This window comes from Drosophila hydei, unplaced genomic scaffold (genome assembly GCF_003285905.1).
Source record: "Drosophila hydei strain 15085-1641.00,03,60 unplaced genomic scaffold, DhydRS2 tig00008122-arrow-pilon, whole genome shotgun sequence".
NCBI classification, from domain to species: Eukaryota; Metazoa; Arthropoda; class Insecta; order Diptera; family Drosophilidae; genus Drosophila; species Drosophila hydei.
Genome location: NW_022045833.1, coordinates 4914038 through 4941820, shown reverse-complemented (window position 1 = coordinate 4941820; position 27783 = coordinate 4914038). Strand labels below are relative to the sequence as shown.

Below are 27783 nucleotides of genomic sequence, written 5' to 3'. Positions count from 1 at the left end.
CTATTTGAAGTCCATAAATCGCACCTACAAATTCTTTTCGGCAAAGGCTGTACTCCATCAGTTGCCAGTTAAAAACGCTAAGGTATAATGAATTTTATTAATAGCAAGTCTAATAATCATAAATTCACTGTATATACAGGTGGTATACAAGGTTATGAAGCGTGACACTCGAAACAAATTTGAACAATTTAATGGGTCTATAAATGCCTGCAAATTTCTGAAAGATGGCCAAAATCCAATTGCCAGGCTTATATTTAGTACATTTGCACCGTATTCAAATATGAATCACACATGTCCCTACAATGTAGGTTTGATTATTTTTTAGTTTATTTGTACTTAACTAATCTAGCTTTTATTTGATAGCACGATATAATATTGGAGAAATTGCCAGTACAATATGTGAACAATATGGTACAGAATTTAATTCCCGATGGTCGATATTTATTAAATTTATCCTGGTATAATGACAATATTGCACGGGCTGATGTACATGTTTACTTTACAAAATATTAATATTTTTCAAATCAATTTTCTACTGCACAGATTTACTACTAAATTCAGTTAGTAGCTTCTAAAAGCACATAATATTGATAAATAAATTTGACATTCGAAAAATAAAATATTGAATTTTACTATTCGTATTTTAGATCTGATCGTAATAATGTGCACAAAGGCTTTTAATACCATGGCCAGCTAAACACTTTGTATCGTCGTAGATACCTTGGCAAACTTGAAGAAGCGCACAAAAATTATCGCAAAATTGAAAGGTGAAAGCAAACACAGCTCTAATTAAGTTTTACATGCCATAGCCAGTATGTGCTGTAACATTGACGGTACTGCGCGGTTCAATTAAATGCAATCAAATCGATAGTAGCTGTGTTGTGTTGGCATGGTTATTTTAAACCGATATCTTGTACTATACGTTCGGTTACCCCAACAGTTGCGCAACGGTGGCTAGACAATAATATTTGGTCAAGCTCTTCATATTTAACGAAACATAACGATAAATGCTGAGTTTTCACAATAATTTTGACTTATACTCTTCAACAATAATAAAATATTTAAAATATTTAAGTTCGCTGATCTATAGTTTTTTTTTTTAAATTAAAAATTATAGATCTTCATAAATGCTGATATTTATAATTATCAACTGCGATGAAGCATATAAAAGATAATTATTCTGTTTGACCATTTTGAGGATTAGTTTTGAAATAGTTAGTATCAAGCAAATATGCCCGATATGCCTGAATAATATTCCATACATTTGTGCCATATTCAAATCTGAATCACACATGTCCCTATAATGTAAGTTTGATTATTATTTATTTTATATAAAGCTTATATTCGGTCTTTCTTGCAGCACGATATTATATTGGAGAAGTTGCCAGTACAATATATAAACAATGTGGTAAAGAACTTTATTCCCGCTGGATAATATTACTTGAACGTAACCCTTTATAATGACAACATTCCTCGTACTAATCTCAATGTCTACTTTACAAAATATTAATTTACCTATTGTCAACTTTGCAAAAACATACAGTCTTTAAGTCAATTTTAAATGGTTCAGTTATTCAAATAAATTCTTATGTATATTCCAAACACACAATGTAAATGCTAAAAATGTTAAATTTCACCGTAATGATGAATTCATTTGACATTCATTAAATAAAATATTGCATTTTATTCATTTGTATTTTAGATATGGTCATAATAATTAATAATAATAATAATATGACAAGTTTCACACTTTCCATTGTAGAGAACTTGGCGATTTATCCTACAATCGGAAATAATCAGGATCGTAAATAGTCAATAGTGGTGTTGTCGAATATTACTGCTATTTCATGTTTTAATATAACTCTAAATCATTCCAGCCGCTGTTTCACATTTTCCCCGTGTTTGGTATGAAAAATCTTAAGGCTGGCAAGAAAATTTCAAAATTACCAACATTGATCAAATACAAAATAGTCGATCGTAGCTGTGGTGCCATGCAAACGTTAGCGATATCCTGTGCTGTGCGTTCAATTAACCAAACTGGCCATAAATAGCTCGATAGTAGGTATTACGGACTACCAGTATGCTATATTTCACAATTATTTTGAGCTGAATTGTTGAATATATGAATATGGTATTTTTTAATTATACATTTAATAGATTAACATCTTTATATTATTGGCAATTATACTTCGCAACTGCGATGAAGCTTATAAGGTATAATATTCACAATGAACAGTTTAAAGCTATGATTGCTACTGGACCATTGGTTTCTAACGACAGACGAATGCTTTTTTTGCGTTTATTTTTATTTTTGGCCTTTTTGGGCTTTTCAGGCGTAAGTTGAATTATATATACTTATAGTTTCAAAATGACACATAAATAATATTTTATTCTTTTCAGATCACTGCAAATCTTGAGTTTAATAATGTCAAGTGCTTGACTCATGGCAAAGAATATGTGGAGTTCGAATATTGCTATTTGAAGTCCATAAACCGCACCTATAAATACTTTTCATTAAAGGCTGTAATCCATCAGTTACCAGTTCGAAATGTTAAGGTAAAATTTAATTGAATACAAAATTAAAATTTTCTTAATTAAAAATTCAAATTATATACAGGTGGAATTCAAAATTCTGAAGCGTGACAACCGACACATATTTGAACAATTTAATGGCGTCGTAAATGTCTGCAAATTCTTCAAAGATGGCCAAAATGCAATTGCCGGCCTTATATTCAATACATTTACCGCATATTCAAATATTAATCACACATGTCCCATCAATGTACGTATAAGTATTTGCTTGATATTTTACTAATCTTTCGTTCTTTTCAGCATGACATAATATTGGAGAAGTTGCCAATTCAATATGTGAACAAAATGGCACAGCCTTTTATTCCCCAAGGTCCATATTTGTTGAATCTATCCTGGTATACTGACAATATTGCACGTGCTGATGTCATTGTCTACTTCACAAAATCTTAATTGTGTTAAATTTACAAAAAATGTATGTATTTAAATAAATTTTAGCTTGTTCATCCAGTTAGTAGCTTCATAAAAATTCTTGTACTGATGAGTTCATTTGGCAATCAAAATATAAAATATTTTGTTCTGTTATATTATGTGCGGCTTCAACTTTTAATTTAACCGCCAGACGGAATACGATAAGCTGTTAGTGGTGGAGTGCTGACGATAGTCATATTAAAACGATATATTGTGCTCTGCGTTCAATAAGCCCAACTGTTGAGCAATGGTTGTGGTAAGTATATAATATATATAATAAATATATAAATCGAATTCGTTCGACAAGTGCACGAAACAAAAACATATCGGAAGATCATATGCATATATCATCGATTAGCATATTTCTCAATCATTGTTCGCTGACCTATTCGATAGTGATAAAATGCTTAATTTGGTCATCTATATAAAATTTTTAAAATTATAAGTATTACAGATTAATATCTTTATAAATGATGACAATTATAATTTGCAACTGCGATGAAGCATGTAAGGTATAATATTCATAATGAACAGTCTAAAGCTATAATTATTATTGGTCGATTGGTTTTAAACGACAGAACAATGTTTTTTCGCATTTAATTTATTTTGTGCCCTTATAGGTATAATAGGTGTAAGTTGAATTTGAATTGAATTTTTCTATATATCTTAATAATAACTATAAAATTGTTATTTTTCAAGATTACTGCCAATTCAGTTTAATAATGTGTAGTGTTTAAGTCATGATGAAAAAATCTCGAAAACGATTATTGTTATTTGAAGTGTATAAATCGCACCTATAAATACTTTTCGTTAAAGTCTGTAATCCATTAGTTACCAGTTCCAAATGCTAAGGTAAGAATTAATTTTATAACAAATTTTAATTTTATTAATTACATTTTCAAAATATACACAGGTTGAATTCAAGCTTCTGAAGCGCGACAACCGAAACATATTTGAACAATTTAATGGCATCATAAATGTCTGTTAATTCTTGAAAGATGGCCAAAATCTAATTGCCGGTATAATATTCAATACATTTGCACCATATTCAAATATCAATCGCATATGTCGCTTCAGTGGATAATTTCCCCAATAATTGACTAATCTTGTGCTCACGACAATTATTATGTTTCAAATAGCCAAATTCTGAACGTTCGTTAGTTGCTCAAAATTCCATCAGTGCTGTGTTAGTGATGGCATATCGGCGATAGCAATATCAAAACAACATCGTATGCTATGCGTTCAGCGCTCCCAACTATTGTGGAACTGTGGTGGTAAATAATTCAAAAGTGTCCATCAAATGTTCAAGAGCCAGCATAACCGAAGATCAATGTGTATCAGTGTTCGATTCTGAGTTTCCTATATTTCACAATTATTTTGAACCAAATTGTTTAATAATGATTAACTATTTAAAATACTTTTGAGTTGGATTCTCCAAAAATATATTTTTTAATTATAAACAGATTAACATCTTTATAATGCTGGCAATTATAATTAGCAACAGCGATGCAATGTACAAAGTATATTATTCATATTGAATAGTCCAAAATTATTATTACAATTGTACAATTGGTTTTCAACGGCAGACGAATGATTTTTTTGCGAATATTTTTATTTTTGGCCTTTATAGGTATCTTAGTTGGATTATTTATTTTTTTAATAGTTATACAAACATGTTTTATTTTAGATTACTGCAGATCTTGAGTTTAATAATGTCAACTGTTTGACGCATGACAAAAAATATCTGGAATTCGAGTATTGCTATTTGAAGTCCGTAAATCGCACATACAAATACTTTTCGTTGAAGGCTGTAGTCCATCAGTTGCCAGTTCAAAATGCTATGGTAAGAACTCAGATTTATAAGATAGTCTTATGAATCACGAACTTACCATATTTACAGGTGGCATTTAAGCTTATAAAGCGCGACACTCGAAATATATTTGAAAAATATAAAGGATTTGTAAATGCTTGCAAATTTTTGAAAGAAGGCCAAAATCCAATTGCCCGGATTATATTCAATACATTTGCAGCATATGCAAATGTGAATCACACATGTCCTTTTAATGTACGTATAATATATATATATAATATATATATAATATATATAATATATATAATATATATATATATATATATATATATATATATATATATAATATATATGTAATAATACTTTTATTTTATAGCACGCGTTAATATTGGAGAAGTTGCCTGTGCAACATGTGAACAATGTGGTAAAGAATTTCATTCCCGAAGGACGTTACCTATTGAATCTAACATTCTATAATGACAATATTTCACGTACTGATATCCTTGTCTACTTTACAAAGGCTTAATTTATTTAAAATCAAATTTCGATTCGGTTCAGTTCAGTTCAGTTCAGCTCAGTTTTTCAAGTAAATTCCAGATACACAATGTAAATCCATTTATAAGCTTCATCAAATTCACAGTGTAATGTACTAATTTAACATTAAAATATTAAAAAGTAATAATAAAATCTATTCCATTATGCCGATCGATGTGATTACGACGGATAACTTGAAATATCATCGTCTCGTAGCCAGCAAGGATACCAAAACATCGGATCGTTGGCAAAAGCTGTTCAGCTGGTATCCAGGCAGACAGAATATCGACTTCAGTCGCGTCGCTCAGATCTATTGCGAGAGCCAGCATAGGTACGGACATGATCTATTCTTACAGTATGCACGGGAAAGGCGCCTAAATAAGCTGCATGCCTATAACCATTCCGATTCGTTGAAAGAATTGGAAAAGCAACTCGAGCAAAATCACAATGTCAACAAGAATGCCAAAGTGCCGCCCACAACAAATGGCGAATATGGACGATTTAAGCCATCGAAAATGCACTATTGCTAAAGAAAATGGACCATTTTACGATACAATTTTATAAGTATTTAAATTAAAAGTGTAATTTACAGAGATCAGTAATTACATAATATTTTTGAATGCCGTACATCTAAATATGTGCTTCCTTTTTCATTTGAAAAAGTATCGCGTTTGCACTGGTTTAGCTTTCTACTGGATTCTCTTTGACTCTGGCGGCTAAATCTGTTAGCTGTCTTATGCAACATGCAATAGATGGCGCCAGTTGTCTGCTTAAGAGTTTGAGCGTTAATTTTGTTCAAGTCCTGTGGCTGTGTTAACGCCTACTAATGCAACTACGACACCTGCAACACCTGTATCCACACTTCTAGCCTACACCTGTCACCTGTGCCCGGGTCAGACAGTCGGCAATGTTTTTTTTTTGCAATGGCGTTCATTCAAGTGGTTTATCTATTGGCAACGCCTGACTAGATTCAGCTGTTCCATCATTATGGCTGAGTTGTGGTTATTAAGATGTTGTGATGCATGCATATAGATATATATATAAATATACATATATATATATATATATGAATATATATATATATATATATAATATATATATATAAATAGAGTAAAATGGTCACATGTTTTCGTTTAGTATGGACCAGGTATAAGTGAGTAATGTAATCTGAAGTGGAACAGTTTTTTGGGTTTGAAAAATGTGTTTTATAACTAAGATATTAATGAAAAGCTGAATTTAGAATTGAGCTATATGCTTGCTTTATGCTCTTCTTATTATCAATTTCTAGACTAGCTACAGCTGTTCTATAGCGGTCACATTAGCTAAGCAGCTGCTGTTCCCTCTGCTGCTGTTAGGAGGCTGCAGCACCAGTTGCCAGTTGCCAGTTGGTTTTCAGTTGAGCTATGCAATTAAGAGATCATCATGACCATGTCTCGTTCATCGTCCAGCGTCCATCGTGCTCGACATTGCTGACAATGCAAGTTTGAGTGGACACTTCATTTGGCCACTTGAAATGGCGCGCGATTTTGCATGACCGTGCGCATAATTAACAAGGTGAAAATGTCAGTTAGTAACCGGTTAAAAGTCAACTTACAGCGAGTGTTCACTGTAACGCTGCGGGCCGCGGTGCACCTCTAGTTGAAAAGTTCGCACAGGTAATTAACTGCGACCGCGACGCGGTTGCACGTTTTTTCTTTCCACCATGCATCACTCAAGATGACTCGACGTTTGTTAATGAAAACAGTTTTTTATATAGAGCTAGAAGATAACCCGTGCTCAGATTACTATCGCACTAACTTGAAACATAAATTATATTTATGCACAATTGATGTATTCATTTGTCAATAAGTAGCAAAGCTTTGGTCTCTTTGCAGTGTAAGGAAACATAAAGCTACCTTATCATTATACTATATTCATATATGAATGCATAGATACATCAACTTAGAATCTAGGCATGATTGAATGCTTGTGAAGCATTCTTAAATTCTTGAAAATCGCAAAGAAAGGCGCTATTTAAAACTACACTTTATTGCATGCGTGGCCAAGCAGGATGATCTACCAAAAAGGTGAAACACATTTGCTCACATACACATACATTAAAACATGCATACACACGTTCATAGAATAAAAATTTTCCGATATAAGCTAGCCTGGCTTCGTCTTGACCTTAGTAAAATCTTAAACAGTTGATGTTAAGTTGTTTGACTGGGATACTACCACATACATATGTTAGCTATAGATATATAATGTTTATTTGCTATAAAAAGTCAATATGAAATGCCTTTGCCTAACTGATTTTCCTTTTATGCATGCGTAGACCGATGCAGCTGTTAGCTAAATGATTATAGAGCTGGGCAAGTGCGAGTATTACCTGAGTATTGCTCGAGTGGCTTAGGCCAATGAAAAAATAAAGTTATCTATGCAAATTATTGCGAAAAACTTTGCCGAGTCGAAAAATTCGAGCACAAGTGTGGAAATTACAAGAAATAGTCCAAATGCCGCTAGGCCCAAAGACCAAGTTTCGCTGCGAATCATAAAATTTTAATATATAGATTTTCAGGCGAGCCAAGAGCCTGAGCGTCCAGTGCTGGAAGCCTCTTTGGCTGATTGCGTGAAAAAGGACGGCAATGCGAATCATTAGCCACGTGGCTGCATTCACAGACTTCCGAGGGCAGGCGATAGCCGGGGGCGGGCAGTGGGCCATAACGGCAGAGTGGGAGGGGGGGCAGACCTAAGCCGTGTGAAAAGTCGAAGCTCCACAAAATCGCAATGCGCACAATTAAACGGTAGCAATAATTGCTATCGAGTGAAATATAATAATGGCTATAGGGTATATAGAAAAAAAAGATATATATATATATTTAAAAGATGTAGATATGAGTGTGTGTGTGCGTGTGTGCTTTGTCGGCTATATCTTGATTTGGCTTGAGAGCTTTCGATGTGCCTGTTTCTGCGGTTTATTGTTTGCACAATTTTCCCATCGATGCGAAGTTTTTTTTTGTTAACTCATGGCCAAGAACAACAACAAGAAGAGGAGGAAGCAGCAGCAGCAGCACCAGCAACAGCAGTTGAGCCCAAAAAGAAGTTCGAGTTCGAGCTGTTGTTGCTGCTGTCGTGGGTGTCGCTCTAAAAACAAAAGGCCACAATCAGCAGTTGGCCAAAACAAAACAGTTCAAGTAGAGCGTAGAGGTCTAAAATGCACTTGACGACTTTTATGGATGGATAGATGGATGGGCTGAGAGCGCAAACCCCTTTTTCGCCAAAAGGTAAACAACATTTGCGGATTTCACGCCAGGATCAGACGGACAGCCATAGCTGATCCTATTAGCCCAGCACAATGACAATGACAATGGCCATGGCTCGAACCTCGCACTGACTGGCGCCATGTCTGTGCGCAATTACATGAAGGCGGATTAGGACTAAGCAAAAAGAAAAGCAAAGCCAAAAGAAAATAGAGCCTAATCCAGTTTTGCTTAACTCGCAGCAGGTACAAAATATTGGCAACAAGTGTCGAAAATGCTCGGCTCAAACCTTTCTGCAAGCGCGGTGCGAGCTGTTGGCTGTGCCGGAAAAGCCAAATAAACGCATAAAACTATAACTGCAAGGCTCAACTTGAACATTATAAAATGCGGCAGCTCATAAATGTTGTATAAAAAACAAGAACTGAAATTGGACTTGGAACAGGCGCTCGCTGCCGTTGCCAAATGTGACTTCAAATTAAAACGCCATTGGCATTTTGGCACGCATAGACAGACGGAGACTGGCAGAGGTTGGGGAAGACAGAGAGAGAGAGAGAGAGAGAGAGACGGGAGGGAAAGAGCCAGACGCAGGGCTATATGAAGAGACAGACGCCGATGCCGCGCAGACGTGAAGCCGCTCATCAGTCAAAAGCAACAACAACAGAATCAACTTTTAGACCATTGAATGCTCTTGCACAGATGTTAGTATGTTTTTATATAGAACATTTTATAGTTAAATATATATATAATAATATGAATATGTACGGCTATTAATGTCTGCCTTTTTCGCTCACTTCTACCACTCTGTTTTGCTCACTCTGCTGCTTTCTTCATCCCAGTTAGCAGTTCCTTTCGTCTATATATTTTTTTATATGTTAAATATTTAAGGCTCAAATCGAATCTTGCTCATTGTAAGTCCAAAAAATATATAAATGTATATTTAAAAATTAATAAACAAATAAACTTAAATCTCCAAACATATTCAATAACAAATTCATTATGCCCCGCTGCTGGCGCAACAACTTTTTTGGCCGGCAACGTTTTAACGTTTTGATTCTTTAGTTTTTTTTTTCAAGTTGTGCCGCCTGCCAAAAGCCAATTTGCCAATTTCTTGGACTTGGTTAGAGTCGAGTCTCAGTTTGATTTGCCGCCAAAAGCGCCAAAGGGGCACAAGAGTGGAGACCTGGGCCTGCATTTAGGCGGCAACTAGGCAACTAGTAAGCGCCTAGATCTAGACACAAATACACACACAAACACACACATACATAGTCTAGCCAAATTAGAGTTGCGCTCATAATTCAATCAACGGATTATCAATCAAGGCGCGCTACTAGTCTTGGCCAATGCGTCAGTCAGCCAGCTAGCCAGCCAGCCAGCTGCAGACGTCGACTCTACAGATTCTGGCCAAGTCAATCAGGCATCAACAATATGTGTATATATATAAAGTAAGTCGTATGCTGTGAAACACGTTTGAAAGTCATTAACTTAAATGATTCACTTGCTGCCTCATAAATTTCGCCACTAACTGGAGCTCTGGATGCTGGAGCTGATGCTGGAAATTGGAAGCTTGAAGCTGTTCAGAAAACTGCAAGTTACACGCCCTCGCGCCCTCCCGCCTCTCGCAATTTGTATGTATGGCAAATGTTAAAAAATTGCTAAATAATCGCCTTAAATGAGTCTATAAAACCAAACGCTGGCTGCCAATCGGCGCTGCCAACAAAATGAAGTAGCTCAAAAATATTTACGAAAAAAAAAACAGAAAAAAAAATATTTGTGCTTGAAGTGAATTTTCATTACCAACGGAAGTCGTAAATCAATTTTATTTTTTTGTGGTAGTGGCGGTGGGGTTACCCTCTCCCCAAAAAAAAAAAAAAAAAACAAAGAAACAAAGAAGAAAAATGCTACATGCAACATTTTTTTCTTTTTTGGGCCTAGAAATCACTAAGAGCCATGGCTGCTGGCTGCTGAGCTATCGAGCTGCTGCCTAGCCCCTGGAAGCGCATCCGCCGTCGCTGCTGCTGCTGACCAATTCAAAAAATGAGAAGGAAAAAAAACCAGTCAAAAAATCTTCGAGCCAAGACGACAGCTATAATGATAGGGGCCACTTTTGCCGCCACGCAACACGCTATTTGTATGTTTAGACTACACGACTTTTCGTATATTTCTATTCGTATTTTTGGATAACGCTTCCGTTTCAAAAGACGCCAACATGGCGACATTTCCCCTCGCATGACTACACTCAGCGAAACAGCTAGCTTAAAGCAGAAGTTTTTGTAGAAATTTCGAAGTATCAACTTATTGTCTTAATAATAATAGCTTAACCTTCTTTTAGCTTAGGAAATTCGGAAAATGTTTTTAGAATTTTACTTCTTATTTAGCTTTTAGCTCAGCTTCTTTTTAAAACCTATGTGAGACTTACACTAAGCTCAGAAAATTCTTGAAAAATATTGTATAAAAAAAAATATGATTTTATTATGATTATAAATATAGTCATAGCTTACTATTTTTATAATCATAATAACAAGGCAGATTGAAAATATTTATTATATTTATAAAATTTTATAATTTTTAATCTAACAACATAAATATAAAATAAATATAAAACTTTATATTTAAAGCTTTCTTTAATAACTTTACAAGGTAAATTTAAGAGTTCGCTTAAACTTCTTTGCTGAAAACATTTATTTTGATCTAAGCAAAATCTTATTGGCATCAAGATCTGTTAGATCTTAGACTAAACTATATATATTTGTAGGCTAACAATAAATTTTAATCTTAACATATTTTTATTGTATTTGATTTTACGAATTTTACACTGATTTTTTAAAGGTAGAAAAAGATATTACCTAAAAACTCTTTGTGACAAACAAATTTTTTGGATAGCTTAGAAATAATTTAAAGAGTTTTAATTTTCAAAATTATTGAAGAAATAATGTTATTATTTAAATTATAATTACTTCAAAATAAGAATTTCTTTAATAAGATTTTTTATTATTTTTAATAAAATGTTAAGAGCAATGCATAAGATTCTATAAACCTTTTAATATTTTATTAATTTTAATGATAATCAATATTTCATCTATAGAACCATAAAATCAAAATTAAAATTCTAGTAAATTCATGAACTTGCAGCTTTCTTTCTACTATAAAGAATTTTCTTGAAGTGTAGCTACGCTTTTGCGTGTTTTTGGTCAGAGAACTTGGGCCGCAGTTGGTGGCTTTGGCTATGACATAAGTGCTTAGAGCCACACAAAAGCGGCTCATTATAATGTCAATGGGATTAACTATGGACAGCATACATATACGCACACACACGCACACAGCCACTCTGGGCTAGACATTCAATAATGCCAGAAACTGTGAAATCCTTTTAAGCGGAAATTATGAAACGGCCGACAGCAGGGCACACAATGCAGGAGGACACAAGTGTTGCGGCAGATTGAGCAACAAAAGAGCAATAATTGTTAGAGCGAGAGACAACAATGCGACACATTCGTGCAACAGGCCAAAGGCAACAGGGGGCGAACCACAAATCCTGCCAAGCTGTAGGTGTGGCTGCCAGCCAACGGGCCAACAATGCCACTCGCATGTCCTTTTCCTTGCTTTCTTTCTTTCCATTTCCAATGCTATTTTATTTTTTAATGAGCTGCAGCAAAAACAAACCATAAAAATTATCTAAAATGTTGCCACATTGTTGCCGCCGCGGCAACTTTCCTTTGTGGCCACCTACAACGCTGCGCTCTTGTTGCTGCTGTTGACACTTGGTCAAGATTTATGCCCCACTCCACCGAAAAAAAAACATATTTGGGAAATTAAATCATTGGCGCGGACAGTTTTATAGACAGGGCGTGACGGCGGCGGCGGCAGCGGCGGGCGTGGAGGATGGCTAGCTGGTTGCTGCAACGGGTCGGGGGCATTGGTAGGGGCTGCTGGATCTAAGCGGGCAGCGCTGACTCTGACTCTGTCGGTGACTGTGGCCTCCGTGTGGGCGCTGAACAATGCCCGTTGAGCAATTGGAAAAAAGTCAATTATGCGCAATTTGCTTAAGCAATTGACATTTTGTTGCTGCTGTTGTAGCTGGTTGCACGCATACTTGCGCAAATAAATTGACAAATAGGATTTGCGTTTTCCATTTGACAATGTTTTTTTTTCTATATATTTTTTGTTTTTTGTTTGTTTTTTTTTTTGCCATTTTTTGCTGCTGGCCATTTTTGTTTTGTGAATTAATAAATTGGCCGCAATTTGCCGCCAGCCTTGCCAAGCGTGGAAACTTCAGACAGGCAACAGCAAAAAAAATTAAAAAAAATACAAATATGTAAGCCCAGTGAACAATCCATAAAAGTTACACGCATCAGACTAGCCTAAAGACTGGAAAAAAATTTTACTTTTATTGAATATTAATGAATGCTCAGCAGCAATTGAATTTCGTTTGATAACTTACATTCTAAGAAATATTTAAAGACATATAAAAAGGAAACATATTAGCTGAGATTGAGTACGTATTTAAAGGACAATAAATTAATATATATATAATATATATATATAATATATATATATATATAATATATATATATATCTATATATATATATTATATTTATATATAGCCGATAGATTAACAGACGAAGAGAAAAAAGTTTGATTGACTTAACAGTTGATGTTGAGACAGAATATATTTACTATGTTTGGAAGGCATCTCAGAGAGATACATGTGTCTATATAGGCATATCAAGTCAAATACATGAATAGTCGAATTAAATATGCTTTATATGCTTTAGGTGTGTGAAGCTATCAATACTTGCTCGTTTCACACTTTGGCACAAAGTATAAAACCACTTTATTTGAAAACTCTTAATTATATATAAATATAAGAATATATTAATTAAGCTATGTATTTAGAGCTTAGCAAAATACATTTCATACATATTAAAACATTTTTAAAATAACATATTTAAAACTAAGTTAAAAAAAACATTAGCAATAATAGCTTCATAATTTAACTTTAAATTGATTTCAATTATTGATAGCAATCATTGTGAACTATTTACGTAGACTAAACAATTGAGGGAAAATTAATATGTTTATATTCAAGTTTTAAATAAGAAATTTGATGATTTCATTTTGTTACTTTAGAAGTGGCGAATATAAAATAAATTGTAATTAAAAAGTGACTAATAATATACATAATTTTTCGTTAGTTATTAGTACAATTAATTTTTACTATATGTACATGAAACTAAGGCTAAAAGTAAATTTTAATCTACATAATTTTACACCTTGAAATTTTAATAAAAATTATTAAATGTTATTATTTTTTTTTAACTTGGGATTCAAAACTTCAAAGATATAAGATAGTAATATTAAAATGCATTTTATAAGCATTTCAAATTATCAAAAACCTTCAAAATATATGAGACAGAATAGTTTCTTTATAGAGTATCTACAGCCAGACCAACGAAAGATAGGAAAGTGCTCTTTCACTACTTACCACTCGCTAAAGGCTCCCATGAACTACAAAGCTTTCTGGAGTAAGCACTCGAAGGTAAAAACTCAAAGATAAAGCAATCATTTTTATTTATAGAAGGCAACGCGACCTCGGCAAAAATATATATAAAAAAATAGAAAAAAAAAAGAATTGCTATTAAAAAATCCCCCGAAAAAACAACTGAAATCAAAAATGTGTATATTATATTTATGTATTTTTATCGCTGGCACGCAATCGAAACGGAAGTTCAGTTCAATTGATTGGTGAAATTATCTACGGGCAACTTGAAAGCAGCAGCAACCATCGGCCATGCAGATCTGCTGTGTTGTTCAAAGTAAATGGTCCATTGGAGCGAATGAAATGCGAGCAATCCGCTGATGCGATCTGCTGGCCAAAAACAATCATTGGTTCAACCTGTGCCCCTTGCGCCTACCCTTTCAGCTCGGTTTTGTCCAGTCATAGCGCCAAAGAGCTGGACAATTGAATTAGACGATGTCAGGACTCATGAATGAAACTGAAATGGGCGCAGAGCGAGAGAGAGAGAGAGAGAAAGAGAGAGAGAGGCACACTCATGTTGTGTCTTGCTGTTGAACCCATTTTCTCACCTGTTAAAGTTGTAAAGACGCAGCCAAAAATCGTTTATCGCTGTCGAGATGCGCTCCTCGAGCCAGTCAGCCAGCCGACTCCCTCACACTCTACCTCAGGGCCTTGTTGTCGATTGACTTCGATTGCATTGGCATTGCCGCCGCGTCATACGATTTAATTGCTGCGATTGTGTCAGCAGTTTTGTTGTTACTTGTCTTCATCAGCAACAGCAGCAACAGCAGCAGCAACGGCAACAGCAACAGTTGCTGCCACAGCCTCCTCCTTAGACTGGCCGCATTTGCTGCGGAAGGGGGCGTATTGTGCCCAATCTCAGGCTGAAGTCGATGTCGATGCCTCGCTCATAGGCGCTCAATAATTTGATGATCATAATCAATAGGCTGACTGACATTTGCCGCTGTTCAGCTTTTCCTTTTTTTTTACATGTTTTTTGCCGCTTTGATTTGTGTCTGGTCTTTGTTCGATTTCGGGGCCTCTAACAAAAGGCCAGCGAAAAGTTGTTGAAAGCCGTTTGATCCTGTCTGATGAGGCGCTCCATGACGTGTTGCAAAGTCAAGTATGCAGCGGGCAGTTGAAAAGGATGCCGCGCTGACCAAGGAGAAAGCGCAAGCCGCAAACAGGATAACAAAGCGTGGGAGTTGCCACAATGCGGACGGCATAGAAGAAGCAGAAGAAACGAACAGCTATAGCTCTTCCATATATTATATACATATTTTATATTTCTTTTGCTTAGAAACAAAACCTGAACGTAAAATTCATTTTTTGTTTCAGTTTAATGCTCGAATCGCATGCGTAGGTTTTCTATAACGATTAAAACCTTCATATGTCATCCTGGCCCATTCATCATCTGCAGCAACTGCGGCTGGAACTGGAACTGAGACGTAAACTGAGAATGAGAATGAGTATGAGACCTGGAAATGGGTCTGGGAGTGGGTCTGCGCTTGGAGACACAGTCGCCAGGCACTTGTAACGCGTTTGCCTAAGCAGACACGAAATGCTGATGAGCTCAAATCTCATCAAGAAGTGTCTGTGCAACAAGCTGCAAGCTACAAGCTACACGCTTAAATATGCACTGACAAAAATTCTGTTGCAGTCGTAGTTTCTTATGCTAATAGGCATAATCATAATAAAGGAAAATTCCTTAATAAATATATATATGTATATATATATAAATATAAAAAGAAATAATATATATATATATATATATTATTTAGAAAACATTTTTAAAATATTTTTAATATAAATTAAAAATATATTTCGCATTCAGCTACAAATTTGTGTTTCTGGCAATCAAATTCTTGTCTAAGAAATTATAATAAATAATTAAATTTTACATAATAATTTTTAATGTTTTAAGATATTTTTAAGCAACAGAACAATTTTAGCTGTATTAATATATATATAATATAATATATATATATGTAATTACATTTTATCGTACAGGTCATGTAGTGGCTTGGCCTACTAAAAAGAATTTTAACAACTTGGAAAACAAAATGGTTTAAAAAAAAAATAAAACAAACATAAAATAAAATATTTTTAATTAATTGCTAAATCCAAAGCTCTTTGTGCATATATTTAAAAAATTTCAAGGTTTAATTGTGAGTCAATAAAACTCTATTTTTAAGATAAAAATATCTATAGCTCTTGCATAATATTTGTTATTTATTTAAGTAAATAAATAAATGACTTTATTTTTAATTTAATTTTTATTACTATTTTTATTCATTTTTATTTTTTTATTATTATTTTATGTTTACTACATTATTGTTCATTTCAAGGAACTTAGTTAATAATTTAAATATTATATAAAATGTATTTTCATTTAGAATATTTTATATTAATAGAACTAATTTTAATTTATATTGTTTACTGTATATTTCTTGCAGTGTATGTTTTTGTATGATTATACTTACATTTGTTTTGTATCTGTATAGATTTTGGGATTTACAGCACCTACTTCAACATGGAGAGACACTAGCTGGCTGGCTGGCTGGCTGCCTGGGCTTGATGACTTAATTTTCATTTCAGTCTGCAGGCTTCATAGACCCTATATACCCGGAGCTTCCATACCAGCAGCAACAGCAGCAGCAGCAGCAGCAGCACCTGTAGCAGCTGCTGCTAGTGGAGTTGGAGTTGGTGATTGGAGTCGGAGTTGGAGTTGGCGTTGGAGTTGGAGCTGGTGCCTGGTGCCTGGCTGAGCACTTGAGCGTCAGCACAGTGACACACGCAAGTGTTTGGGTTGTCTTTAGATATGTTAGCTCCAACTCCGACTGCCAACTACTCCCGCTGTAGCACTCGTCTGCCCCGTTGTACCCTCATCAGAGGCTCAGCTCTGTGCGCAATGATGCAGCGTTTTATGCCGTCTTCCCTTGATTCTCCCTCATTTTTTTGTACCTACTACTTTAGAGTGTTGTTGTTCTAGGTTCATCTTCAAGTTCTGAAAGTATTTGCTTAAATCATTAAGGTAGCGCCTGCTGACTGCTGCCAGTTGCATTGTAGATGATAAATCTATCTTTTATTAGCATTTCAAAAAAATTATGTTGTGTGTGTGTGTTGCACGTGTTGCGCTAAATGAGTTGTTTTGAACTTGTTTACAGTTTGTGGCTCTCCGGTTGACTTTGACTAATCCAATTAATCCAATTAAAAGTACATTTTTCTTTCGTCTTTTGATTCATAGAACCTTGGCCAAAAGTCAGTCGCCATTTGGTCGAAACAGAGAAAAAAAGATAACTTTAAATCTTCAGACAAATTCAAGTGAAATCATTAATAAAAATAAAGTTTTTTCTCTTCGAGTTGGAGTTGGAGATTTATAGAACCGTAAGGAAACACCCCAAGCGACTCGTGCTGCTGCTGCCGTTGCTGCTGCTGCTGCTGCTGTTAGTCTGTTGTCTCTGCGCCATTTCCTTTCGATGTGGTGTCGTATATAAATCGCGTGCTGCACTGGAGGTCTTCAAAAACGCTTACGAGTTGATGCCCAGCGGCCAGGTTGAGCGTCCATATCCACATCCACATCCACATCATCAGTGGCAGTGGCAGCCGCCTGTCTGCCGCATCGTGGCCAGCTCTCATTCATTTTTTTTTTTTTTGGGCTGTGGCACTGGGTGTTAACCGGCCACGGAAGACCAGAGAAGACCAGAGACCAGAGAAGCCTTGCCTGCGGTCATCGTGAACGAACAAATACGCCAGCTACGACTTGTAGCCGCTCGGCCCCTCTCTCGACCTGTCTGTTGGCCCGGCTAATGATGAGCGCGACTCAGTTGCTCAGCTAAGGGCTGCAACACGCTTCTGTCGCTGCTCAAAAGTTGTAAAACAATAAACACGAAATGCCAAATACCGATTGCCATGCGATTTAATGGCAACAAGATTGATTTCCTGAAATCCACAATTTCGCACACTACTTTATACACTACTACGACTACTCTGATATTTCCGAAAGCGAAAAACCTTGAATCGCAGTCACGCAATAAACGCGAACGTTCCAAGGAACCAGTTCGTCGCACTGAACCTGACGCCAGATCGTGGACCGATCGTGATAATGATGTCGAGTGCGTGGTATTCTGCCCCACGTTTTTTCCCTCTATTTTTTAAGTCTTCTTCATAAGGCCAGTTCCATTCATACACACTTGACGGTGGGCCTAACAGCTTTGTTAACAACTTTGTAATCTGTCTAGAAAAATGGCTTCTTATGCATATGTACAACTTATACTGGAAGAGAGCATAGGTGGAAGTGTTTAATGAACTTGACTAGCTGTTGCCAGCAGATCAGGCGCTTAATAAGATTTCATAAATTTTTTTTTAATTTTTGCTTTGAGTCAAACATGTTACTCACACTTATACTGAATTTGCCTATGCACATATTAGTCTCATACTCTTGTTACTAATGCTTCTACTTATGTTACTCATCTCTCTTATAATAAGCATGCAGGCTTATACTCACTGTTTGCTTGCTTATACTTATACTACTCATCATTCTACTTATACTACTCATACAGAGAGCAAGCTTTTACCTATATTATATATACTATGAAAGCTTACACTGTTAGGATGTATTCTTATACTCAAACTGCTCTTGCTTATTCCCTTGGTAGTCATACCTATACTTATACTGATGCTTATACTCATAGAATGTATTCTTACACTTACACAACTACACTTTTACTTATACAACTAATGCTCATACTTATTTTCGATTTTTTTGCTTATGTTATGCATGCTTCAACTTTTACTCCTCCTCTTCCTCCTTCGTAGTAACTGCTTATTATTATACTCATAATATCAATGCATCTACTTCTGCTTCTGCTATTCACTTGACCTCAAACTTATACTTATACAACTTATGCTTATATTACTTTTGCTCATCTCATACACTCACAACAAACATACTACGTATACTAACTACCCCTGCCAATATTCAAACTCATCTCATACTCTCCAACTACTGCTACTTATACTTCTCTTATATCATTTCGCCTTATATTCAAGTCAATGTCACTCATACTCCGTATGCAAATACTTATAATTAGCAAGGGTATTTAGAGTATGAAGTGCTTCCAGCTAAAGTCCAGCTTTGCATATATTTTTGTTTTATTTTTTGGGTGGCGGCTATCATAGCCAGTCGCCAGTCGCCAGTTGCCAGTCGCTGTGTAGGACCCGCCAGCGAAATGCAAAAACAAATTGTTTGTGGGTCAGCCAACAAACAGCGAGCCAGCAGGCAGGGGCTGACTAAAAGAGCAAAAATAAAAGCGGAGCAGAAATCAAAACGAGCTTTTCGGGCAGCCCTAACAAGGCGAGGCAGAGCACGCAGCAGGACGTGGACGAGGGCGTTGCAATGTTGCTGCGAAATTCAAGGAAAACGAGCGGCAGGAGCATCAGGAGCAGCTCTTGCTGCTTGCTACACTTGGCCGCAGGCAGTTGGCAATCGGTTGCGTCTGGGCCACATGCCACATGGCGCAGCACAACTAGGCAGCACGGAAGCCTAATGGCCGCTGCCAATGCGATTTGTGATTTGTGCTTTCTGCATTTTTTAGTAGCTCCACGTTGTATTTTTTGTGCTCCGTTTCCATGGAAAACATTTGGCGAGAAAAGTGCAGCACAGCAGCGGCGCATTCTATGCCAAGCGCTGGGCCATGGCAATGACAAAGCGCTGCAAATGGGGCATATGGAAGTCGGGTAACTCGGGTAAGTCTGGGCCGTCCGAGGAGTCTGGGGCGGCATGCTAATTTATGAAGTAGCAACTTGCAGCGACATGGATGCGGTAATTATATGGCTTGGCAACTTGTTGCCAAACCCGAACACGCCAAAGTGCATGAATGAAAAGAAAGCCAATGCCAGAGCCAAAGCCCTGGCCAAAGTTAGAGCAAAAGCCAATTCCAGTTTCTGTTGCAATTGCAGTTGGCTCTTTGCTTTAGCCAGCCAGTTGGCCATGTTGCACAGAAGCTGTTCTACGCCTGGCTATGGTGGTTGCTGCGGATGCTGTTGCGGCTGCAACATCAGGTGAACGCGCCCACTTGGTTAGCACAGCGTCCGAAATGAAAACAAGTAAGAAGTGCTCTAGGTGAGCATGCCAGACTTTGAGATGCCCTGCAGTTTCGAAATTTATACGTTAGGCATGCGTAAGCTTGGTTAATAAACTGCTTTTTAGGATCAATATAATTTTAATAATGGCTTCCTCACTTCATTCAAAATTTGCTGAAATTTTAGAATTTTTTACAAATTTTTCCGGCTTAAATATTATGCACTTTCCCCTTAGTCTTTTTTGATCCAGTTTCAATATCTACTGAATGCCTTTTCTCTGCCTATTGCCAACCACGTGCACAGCGGCAACATACCCTGTTGAACGTTGCCAAAGCCAAGTTGCATGGGTTATGGCAAGAAAGGTTTTGGGCCCCGTGGCGTTATGCGATATTTTGTTTCGTTGGCCAGCCAAAACCACGTACGTGGCAGCAACATTTTCACAGCAACACAGCAACATGCGGCAGCAACATAGTTTCCACACCTACCGATGCCGGCAGCAACATGCACTTAACTGGTAGCCGTGCTGCACTTTATAATGCGCAACATGGCCAACATGTCGACGATGGAGAGTCGAGAGTTGAGAGTCGAGTATCTTCTGTTTTGGAGTCAGCCTTGATAGATGCTGCCTAACGGCTGCGGGCGTTGAGCAGCGCAGGGGCGTGGCAGCAGCAGCAGCAGCAGCAGCCAAAGCAAAAGCAACCGTTAGCTGACTTGTGAGCTTAAGCCTCATTTGCATGCCACAAACTGGGCCAGAACTTTGCCTCTGCTGCTGCTGTTGCTGCTGCTGCTGCTTTTGCTGCGCATTAGCATTAACCCAGTTGGCAATTGCAAAAATTGCGACCTGGCGCTAGCAATGACCTTGCCAGCGCTGAGAGGATCAAATAACTGATCCGGCTCAACAAATTAGAGCAGGCAACAGAGAGCAGAGAACAGACAACAACAGCGCTAGCGACAACTCATTAACAACAAACGCCCGCACAGCGTGTGGCACCTGTACAGGTAAAATTGATTATAATTAACAGCAGCGAGCCCATAGACGACACCAAATGCAAATTGTTTGACATTCAATTGAGCTGCCGCTCGGATTAGTGCAAAAACGGAAACTGGAGCGCTAAAGTGTGAAGACTGTACAGGTTGCATGCGGCGCAGCGCCGAATCCTTTTACCTTTGCGCAGCTAAAAGGGTGTCTGCAGCAAATGAAATTCTGAAAAACGGGCCAAAAACAGAAATTAAAAGCGCAGCCGCCTCTCATCATCATCAACCCACACACACATATATATATATATATATATATGTGTGTATGCATGTATACATATAGTTTTAAGCAGACTTTAAAGATGCCGCCGAAGGTTTGAGTGTGGCGCCGCCGACTCAAGACAATATAAATCATATCACTCAAAGACTGCTCTCGCTCGCTGCCTCTCTCGCTCCACTCCATCTGCCGCATCCTGGCAATTAATTTTATATACACACACATACATATATATATATATATATATATATATATATGTATCTATATACTTGCTTAGGAGAGTATTATAAATCCAAATTGAAATCTAAATCTACAATCAAACAAGCTTTCCTTTTACACTTATTTCTACATTTTCTAATCATTTATAGCGCCAAATTTTGAAGTTGATTCCATGTACACGTGGCTTATGCTGCTGCCGCTATTGCTAACGGTTATAATGGATATAAATAACCATAATGTGAGCACAAGCATCTTTGCTCATGCCCAAAATCCGGACGAGCTGGCAGTCGATTCCAGCTGCCTGATTGCCGCCCCACACCTAAAGCGACAAAGCAATGTCATGCAAAGTGTTACAGCGGAGCGTTTGCAGCTGAGCCGTTGGTTTATTCTGCTGGAGAGTGTACTCGTTTGGCTAGGCGCTCGCTTGTTGATTGCCTAGCAGCACTGATATTCAAGTTTGTGCTGATTATGCTATTTAAATGGGTAAATATCGTTCGATTCGTAGACTGTGCAATTGCCATAAAAATTGTCTAAGCTGGAGGAAACATTGGGAATGTTGCTACCACTATATATATGCTACCTCACACACATACACACCCACACTCGCACGGTCAGCAAATTGTTATTCACTTTTTGTTTCGCTTTCGTTGCACAGAGACGTTAATTTGCTTGAAATTATTTTTCCACATCTAATTAAATTGTTCAAATGTGTTTCAATCTTGTTTTCTCCATTTTGTTTACCATTTTTCATAATTTTTGTTTTGTTTTATTTGTGCAGCGCCCATGGCGTCGCCCCGTGTCAAGCATTTTGGGCGCCACAATTGGTGGCAAAAAAAAAAAGTAAAAAACGCTGACAAATGTTTCCGTCAAAACATTGTTGTGGTTGTCATTGCTGTTGTTGTAGTTGTCTAAGCTGTTTGATAATCGAGCATAGGGCACACTGCACAGTGATACAAAACTAAGCCAAAATTGAAGGGAATCAATTGACAAAGTGGCAAGTTTTAAGATACAATATCTAAACAATATAAATTTGAATATGAATCTGAATATATCTGAAAAAAAAAAACGAATTATTAAACATATATTAATAACATATATATTTAGTGTAAATATATATTGCACATATTATATTTTAATATATTTTATATTTATTTATTTATATTTTAATACAAATTTATTCCTTAATAGGACATTCTTTATAATATCAAAAATAAAATGAATTAAAATTTATTTTTCTTTCAGGGCAAAATTACAAAATTATAGCAATCATTGCGGTGTCCGGTAAAGAAGGTAAAATAAGTAAATGTAAAACAAACATAAGAGGATTAATCAGCCAAACGTGCACTTCGAGTGTTTCCTTATATCTTGTCAATGAACCAAACCACAATAAGCTATTAATTTCAGCTTAGTATTGTCGCACAACAGAACAATATCGTTGTTAAGTTTATAAGCAGAGTAAATATTTAAAGAATTTAAAGTATTTCATGAGAAGAAATAAATATTTTCAACTCGTAAATATTGTTGTTTTTTAAAGTATATTTGTATTTTAAATATTCAAAAATTCATTATAAATTTATATTTTTTTATTATTTTTTTTTTTTACTTTTACACATATATGATAAATAAGCTATGAAAATATTTTAAAACGCAGTTCAATTTTAGCAATGCTTATTGCAAAATTTAAATTTGATTATATTTTTATTTTCGTAAAAATTATTTAATAAATATTTGACAAGCGCTTGTTAAGTTAAGTTAAAATGTTGTCTGACAGCTTCGACAATTAGCATAACATTAAAATCGTGTGTAGTAATTATTGTGACTCAGGCTTTACCATAGCCTGCGTAACACTGTGCACACTTGCACAGTGTGCTAGGCCTATTTGTTGTTATTCAACGTGAAGTTCGGCCTGTCAAAATGTGATCCGATGCTGAATTAAACTAAAGGAAAAGCCAGCCATTGAAAAATGTAAAGAAATTACAATAAAAAAAGTTTGGAGTGCTCTAGTTGCGAGTGATCGACTTGAAGATACTCTGCAACGAGAGTCGAACTTTGGTTTCATGTATACTAGCTTACACAGATATATATAAAACATTTAATCTGTGCAGCTACATAAACCTACGACATATTTCTAAGAAACTAAAAATCCGAAATAATTTTGAATCGATTTCATGAAAAGGATAAAAAGAAAAATTTGAAAGGAAAGAAACTACTTAATATTTCTTAGACTATTGGAAATGAGACTTTCGATACACAGACAGACAGACGGCGGAACAGTCAACCAACCTGACATCAAGTTAGCTGCTGCTCTTGAGAGTTTAAGTTTATATCCTTCTGCCTGACGCATTCATCTCAGCACAGACATTATACCCTGTTTACACAGTTGCAGTGGGCATACAGAACCAAGCCAAGTACAATATAATTTAAAACGAATTAAAAGCGCAGTCAAATGTAACCCCAACCCACCCTTCGCAGTCACAGTTTTAAGTGTCGGGGGAAACGCTCCCAATCAAAAATAGCAACAAGTTAATTTGAGCCAAACGCCCCCGCCTTGACTGAAAATGAAACAAAAAAAACTTTTCTATTTTATGATTACGAGTCATTTTAAGTTTTTTCTAAAGTTCTCTCTTTTTGTGTGTGTGTGTGCGGCTTTTTGAAAAGTCATTAGATAAAATGTGAGCCGCGCAATTTGAATATTTGATGGGACGTTGGTTAATTTAAGGTGATAATTGCTTTTTAATGTGACACAACTAAATTTTCGTTCGCTCTGCCGGAAGTTTTTCCTATTTTCCTATGCGCATGTGCAGTCAAGAGGCGCACATACACGAGCACTTGTTACGTGGATGGGCAGGTAACAACAATGACAACGGCAACAGCAGCAGCAGCAGCAACAACAACTCGACTACAAGTGCCAACACAACAAAAAGTGTCAACAATTATTTTCAAATTTGAAAACATTTCATTTTGGGTATTTTTTTTTTTTTGGGGTGACGCTGCTTTAAAGGTTTCCCAGGTGTGAAATTGTTTAACACCGGAGGTTGAGCTTGTTTGATTTTCAGCTAGAAAACAAAAGGGTAGCAAGCAAGTTTGTTGCCTAAGTCTTTCGTTTCGCCAGGCTGCCGAATGCCAACGGACATTGATTAATTGACGCCACAGGAATGCACAAAATTGTGTGGCAAAAGGCACACGCGTACGCAGTGGCAGTTGCAGCAGCTGCAGCAAGCGCAACAGCATCGATACTTTTCAATGAACACATCAGCAAATGAGCAAGTGGCGCTGCACAATTTATTGGCACTGACGACGTCCAATGGCGTCCAATTAAGACAGGATGCTCGAAGCGCCAACCCGCCAGGCAGCCAAGCAGCCAAGCAGCCAGGCGGCCAGCCAGCCACCAGCGACGTTTCTGCTTAGCTTGAAAGATGCCGCCCAGACTCAGCTTCAAGCTGTGCTCCGAGTGCAATGAAGTCGTAAACTCTGATTTATTTCGAATTGTTTGTCAATACAGAGAGAGAGAGAGAGAGAGAGAGAGAGCGCGCGTTGGGGAGAGAGATAGAGAGAGAGAGAGAGAGGCTGGCAACAGCAGCTCCATTGTCGCTTCCTTTGGCAGCCTGGCATGTGTTTCGCTCAGCTAATGCTGCACCACAGGCGGTCCCATAGCCCGCTGTAGCCTGACCCAATTTGGCGCCTGCTGCGGCGCTTTCATCAGCGACTCCTCGTACATCATAAACAGATTCATAAAAAAGTTCTCCCTACAGCTTCACAGCCAAGAGGAGATGCATGCATAAAATTTATGGCGTTGAAAGGCGCATCGAATGGATTTTTAGTTTTCTTCTGTTAGTTCTTCTGTGTGTTCAGCTGGTTGTTAGCCTCTTGTTGTTGTCGCTGTTGCTGTGAGGTCAGCCTGTAGTGTTTTTTTGCCTTTTGCTTTTGCTACTAGAGCGCACTCATTAAAATGTAATTTAAGCGCGTTGTTTCGCATTTCATTTGGTCAAGTGAGCAGGCCAGCAGGCAACAACAACAACAACAACAACAACCACCACAACAACAACGTCGTCGTCGTCAGTTTCCATTTCACTTCATTGAGCTTGCATCAACCCCCAAAATATAATAAAGTGAGACATGCTGCTACTCGCTCTAGCTGCTGTGAATTTGATTGATTTATAGACGCTAGCCATCTCGCTCTGCTGCCTGCGTGCCCTTAGCTCCTTTCTGTGAGTGTGCTTGTGTGTGTGTGTGTGTGTGTGTCCCTCTCGTCATTTGTGGCACATTATTATTTAAATGATAAATTGTATTGCCCGTCAACTTTGGCTTTAAGAGAGTGAGCGCAGCGAGGGACGGAGCGAGAGGGCAAGTGGGGTCGCTCATTGCTTTTCATTTGCTTTTATTGCCCGCCTTTCGTAGGTGTTTCCGTGTTGCTTGGGTTTTTTCTTCTGCTTCTTCTAGTTTTTTTTTTCTTTCTGTTCTTTTGGTACGCCTTCGCCGTGACCTCTTCTCAATATTGTGAAGAACCCTTGACGTTTTGCGCTTTCTAGCTGCCCCTTTTCCTGCTCGTCTTGTGGGCGTTTTGCTGTGCATTTCAAATTTTCCGTTGATTTTGGGGTCGTTTGTGCTGCTTCTTCTTGCTCCTTAGCTTACCTTCTTCTTGGTCTAGGCCCAACAAAATTAATCGTCTCATTTGTCCAACATTGCATTGCACTGACGGCGCTTCGCTTTCATTTCTGGCCACTAATGTTATTTGGTAATAAAATCGATTAGGCTTCCGTATTCGAATGCTACGTTTATTTAGTGGGTGATTTGTTTTTTGTTGTTGCTGTTATTTTTTCCTGATTTAGTTACTGGGGCGGCCACATAAAGTGAGACATCAATGTGAAAAGTGCAGAGCTTGTTTAGCTATTGACTTGCTTAATTGATTAAGTAGACCTGAAGGCGGAGCTTATAATTAGACTCTCTTTTTGTATAGCAAAAAATAAAGTTTGGCTTTATCGTATTTATTTAATTTATGTGTTGTGAATTCTTAAATATAATTTGTATATATTATTAAAATAAAATTCATTTTTTAGTGTGCTACAATTTATTAGTTCAATAAGAGCTCATATTGTTTTTAGAATTGCTATAAATATTGCAAATACTTTCAAATATATCTCATATAATTTTAATTTATATAATATATAATTTATATATATAATTTTAATTTATATATATAATATATATATAATATATAATATACAATTTTAATTTATATATTTAGCTCTATTTATAAATAAATAATAATTCCCGATTTGCCGCGAGGCAATAGAGAATGTCTTAGTATAAAATTGATTGTTTATTCCTGTATATAGTTAATTAAGGCTTTAAGGCATATTCCTTTCTCTTTTAATCCTTAAATTAAAATCAACTTCCTATAAAGTCACTCGCACATGCCCAACTCAACTCAATTAGTATGTCTGCACTTAGTAATTTGTCTTGTTTTGCTCGACTTTTCTCAGCTATTAAGCTGATCGAGTTATTAATTATCTCATAGCAGCTACTAATAAAACATTAAAGATTCGATATAAACTTTTAGACAAGTTAATTTAATGGCCATTTGTTATAAAATTGACTTGCAAAAGCGTTGATTTGACATATTTGCACTGCACGTGTTTGCAATACGATTTATGTGCAATTATTTGGAAGCGACTGCTCACAAACACACACACACACAATTTCACACACACAAACACACACACGGAGGTAGCTTTGTAGTGGGAAAGTAAACAGTGGCTAGAGCCAATCATAATTTGCATTAATAAATATTTTATTAACTAATTGCAACAATTACGTGCATTTTACTTTACTGCCCTCAAATTAGTGCAGTCCGAAGCCGTTTGTGTTAGGGATTACAGTTTTAATCGGATCAGCCAATCGTATTGATCCGATGCACGTTTCTTGTTTCTAACAATAAGACTACGCTTTACGTAGGCTAGCTAATTGCCAATGCCTTATGAATATGCAACAGCAACAGCAAAAAAGCCCCGTCAAAGCGGAAATCCTCCTCGGGGCGCACAGGTGACAACTTCTGTGCGGGCGAATGGAGGGGGCTGCTCACAGCTTGCGCGGCTCTGTTAAAGGTTCTGCTTGTCTTCAAAAAGT

The 27783-nt window shown here is 36.8% G+C and overlaps 3 protein-coding genes and 1 long non-coding RNA gene across 4 annotated transcripts; all 4 read left to right on the top strand.

The window, feature by feature from the left end:
• The first annotated feature begins 557 nt into the window (after positions 1 to 557).
• Positions 558 to 1597, top strand: LOC111593916. The gene is made up of 3 exons (XR_002751074.2): positions 558 to 767; positions 1118 to 1305; positions 1361 to 1597. It is a non-coding gene; the product is annotated as an uncharacterized LOC111593916 (long non-coding RNA).
• A 644-nt stretch (positions 1598 to 2241) lies between these two features.
• Positions 2242 to 2982, top strand: LOC111593955. Its single transcript, XM_023307046.2, has 4 exons — positions 2242 to 2335; positions 2401 to 2556; positions 2618 to 2782; positions 2833 to 2982. The coding sequence occupies exons 1-4, from the start codon at positions 2246 to 2248 to the stop codon at positions 2980 to 2982; spliced, it is 561 nt and encodes a 186-aa protein (XP_023162814.2). The 5' UTR covers positions 2242 to 2245.
• Positions 2983 to 3247: 265 nt separating this feature from the next.
• On the top strand, positions 3248 to 5336 carry LOC115483380. Its single transcript, XM_030225101.1, has 4 exons — positions 3248 to 3256; positions 4688 to 4843; positions 4901 to 5065; positions 5187 to 5336. The coding sequence occupies exons 1-4, from the start codon at positions 3248 to 3250 to the stop codon at positions 5334 to 5336; spliced, it is 480 nt and encodes a 159-aa protein (XP_030080961.1).
• Positions 5337 to 5508: 172 nt separating this feature from the next.
• Positions 5509 to 5874, top strand: LOC115483379. The gene has a single exon (XM_030225100.1). The coding sequence runs from the start codon at positions 5509 to 5511 to the stop codon at positions 5872 to 5874; it is 366 nt and encodes a 121-aa protein (XP_030080960.1).
• Positions 5875 to 27783: the final 21909 nt, after the last annotated feature.

What these genes read in the sequence shown, in the direction of transcription:
- LOC115483380 (XM_030225101.1), top strand. An exon ending in TGCCAGTTCAAAATGCTATG is followed by an intron (nt 4,844 to 4,900) that starts GTAAGAACTCAG and finishes CCATATTTACAG; the next exon opens with GTGGCATTTAAGCTTATAAA. An exon ending in ATCACACATGTCCTTTTAAT is followed by an intron (nt 5,066 to 5,186) that starts GTACGTATAATA and finishes TTTATTTTATAG; the next exon opens with CACGCGTTAATATTGGAGAA.
- LOC111593955 (XM_023307046.2), top strand. Translation starts at nt 2,246, where the DNA reads ATGATTGCTACTGGACCATTGGTTTCTAACGACAGACGAATGCTTTTT. An exon ending in TACCAGTTCGAAATGTTAAG is followed by an intron (nt 2,557 to 2,617) that starts GTAAAATTTAAT and finishes AATTATATACAG; the next exon opens with GTGGAATTCAAAATTCTGAA. An exon ending in ATCACACATGTCCCATCAAT is followed by an intron (nt 2,783 to 2,832) that starts GTACGTATAAGT and finishes CGTTCTTTTCAG; the next exon opens with CATGACATAATATTGGAGAA.
- LOC115483379 (XM_030225100.1), top strand. Translation starts at nt 5,509, where the DNA reads ATGCCGATCGATGTGATTACGACGGATAACTTGAAATATCATCGTCTC.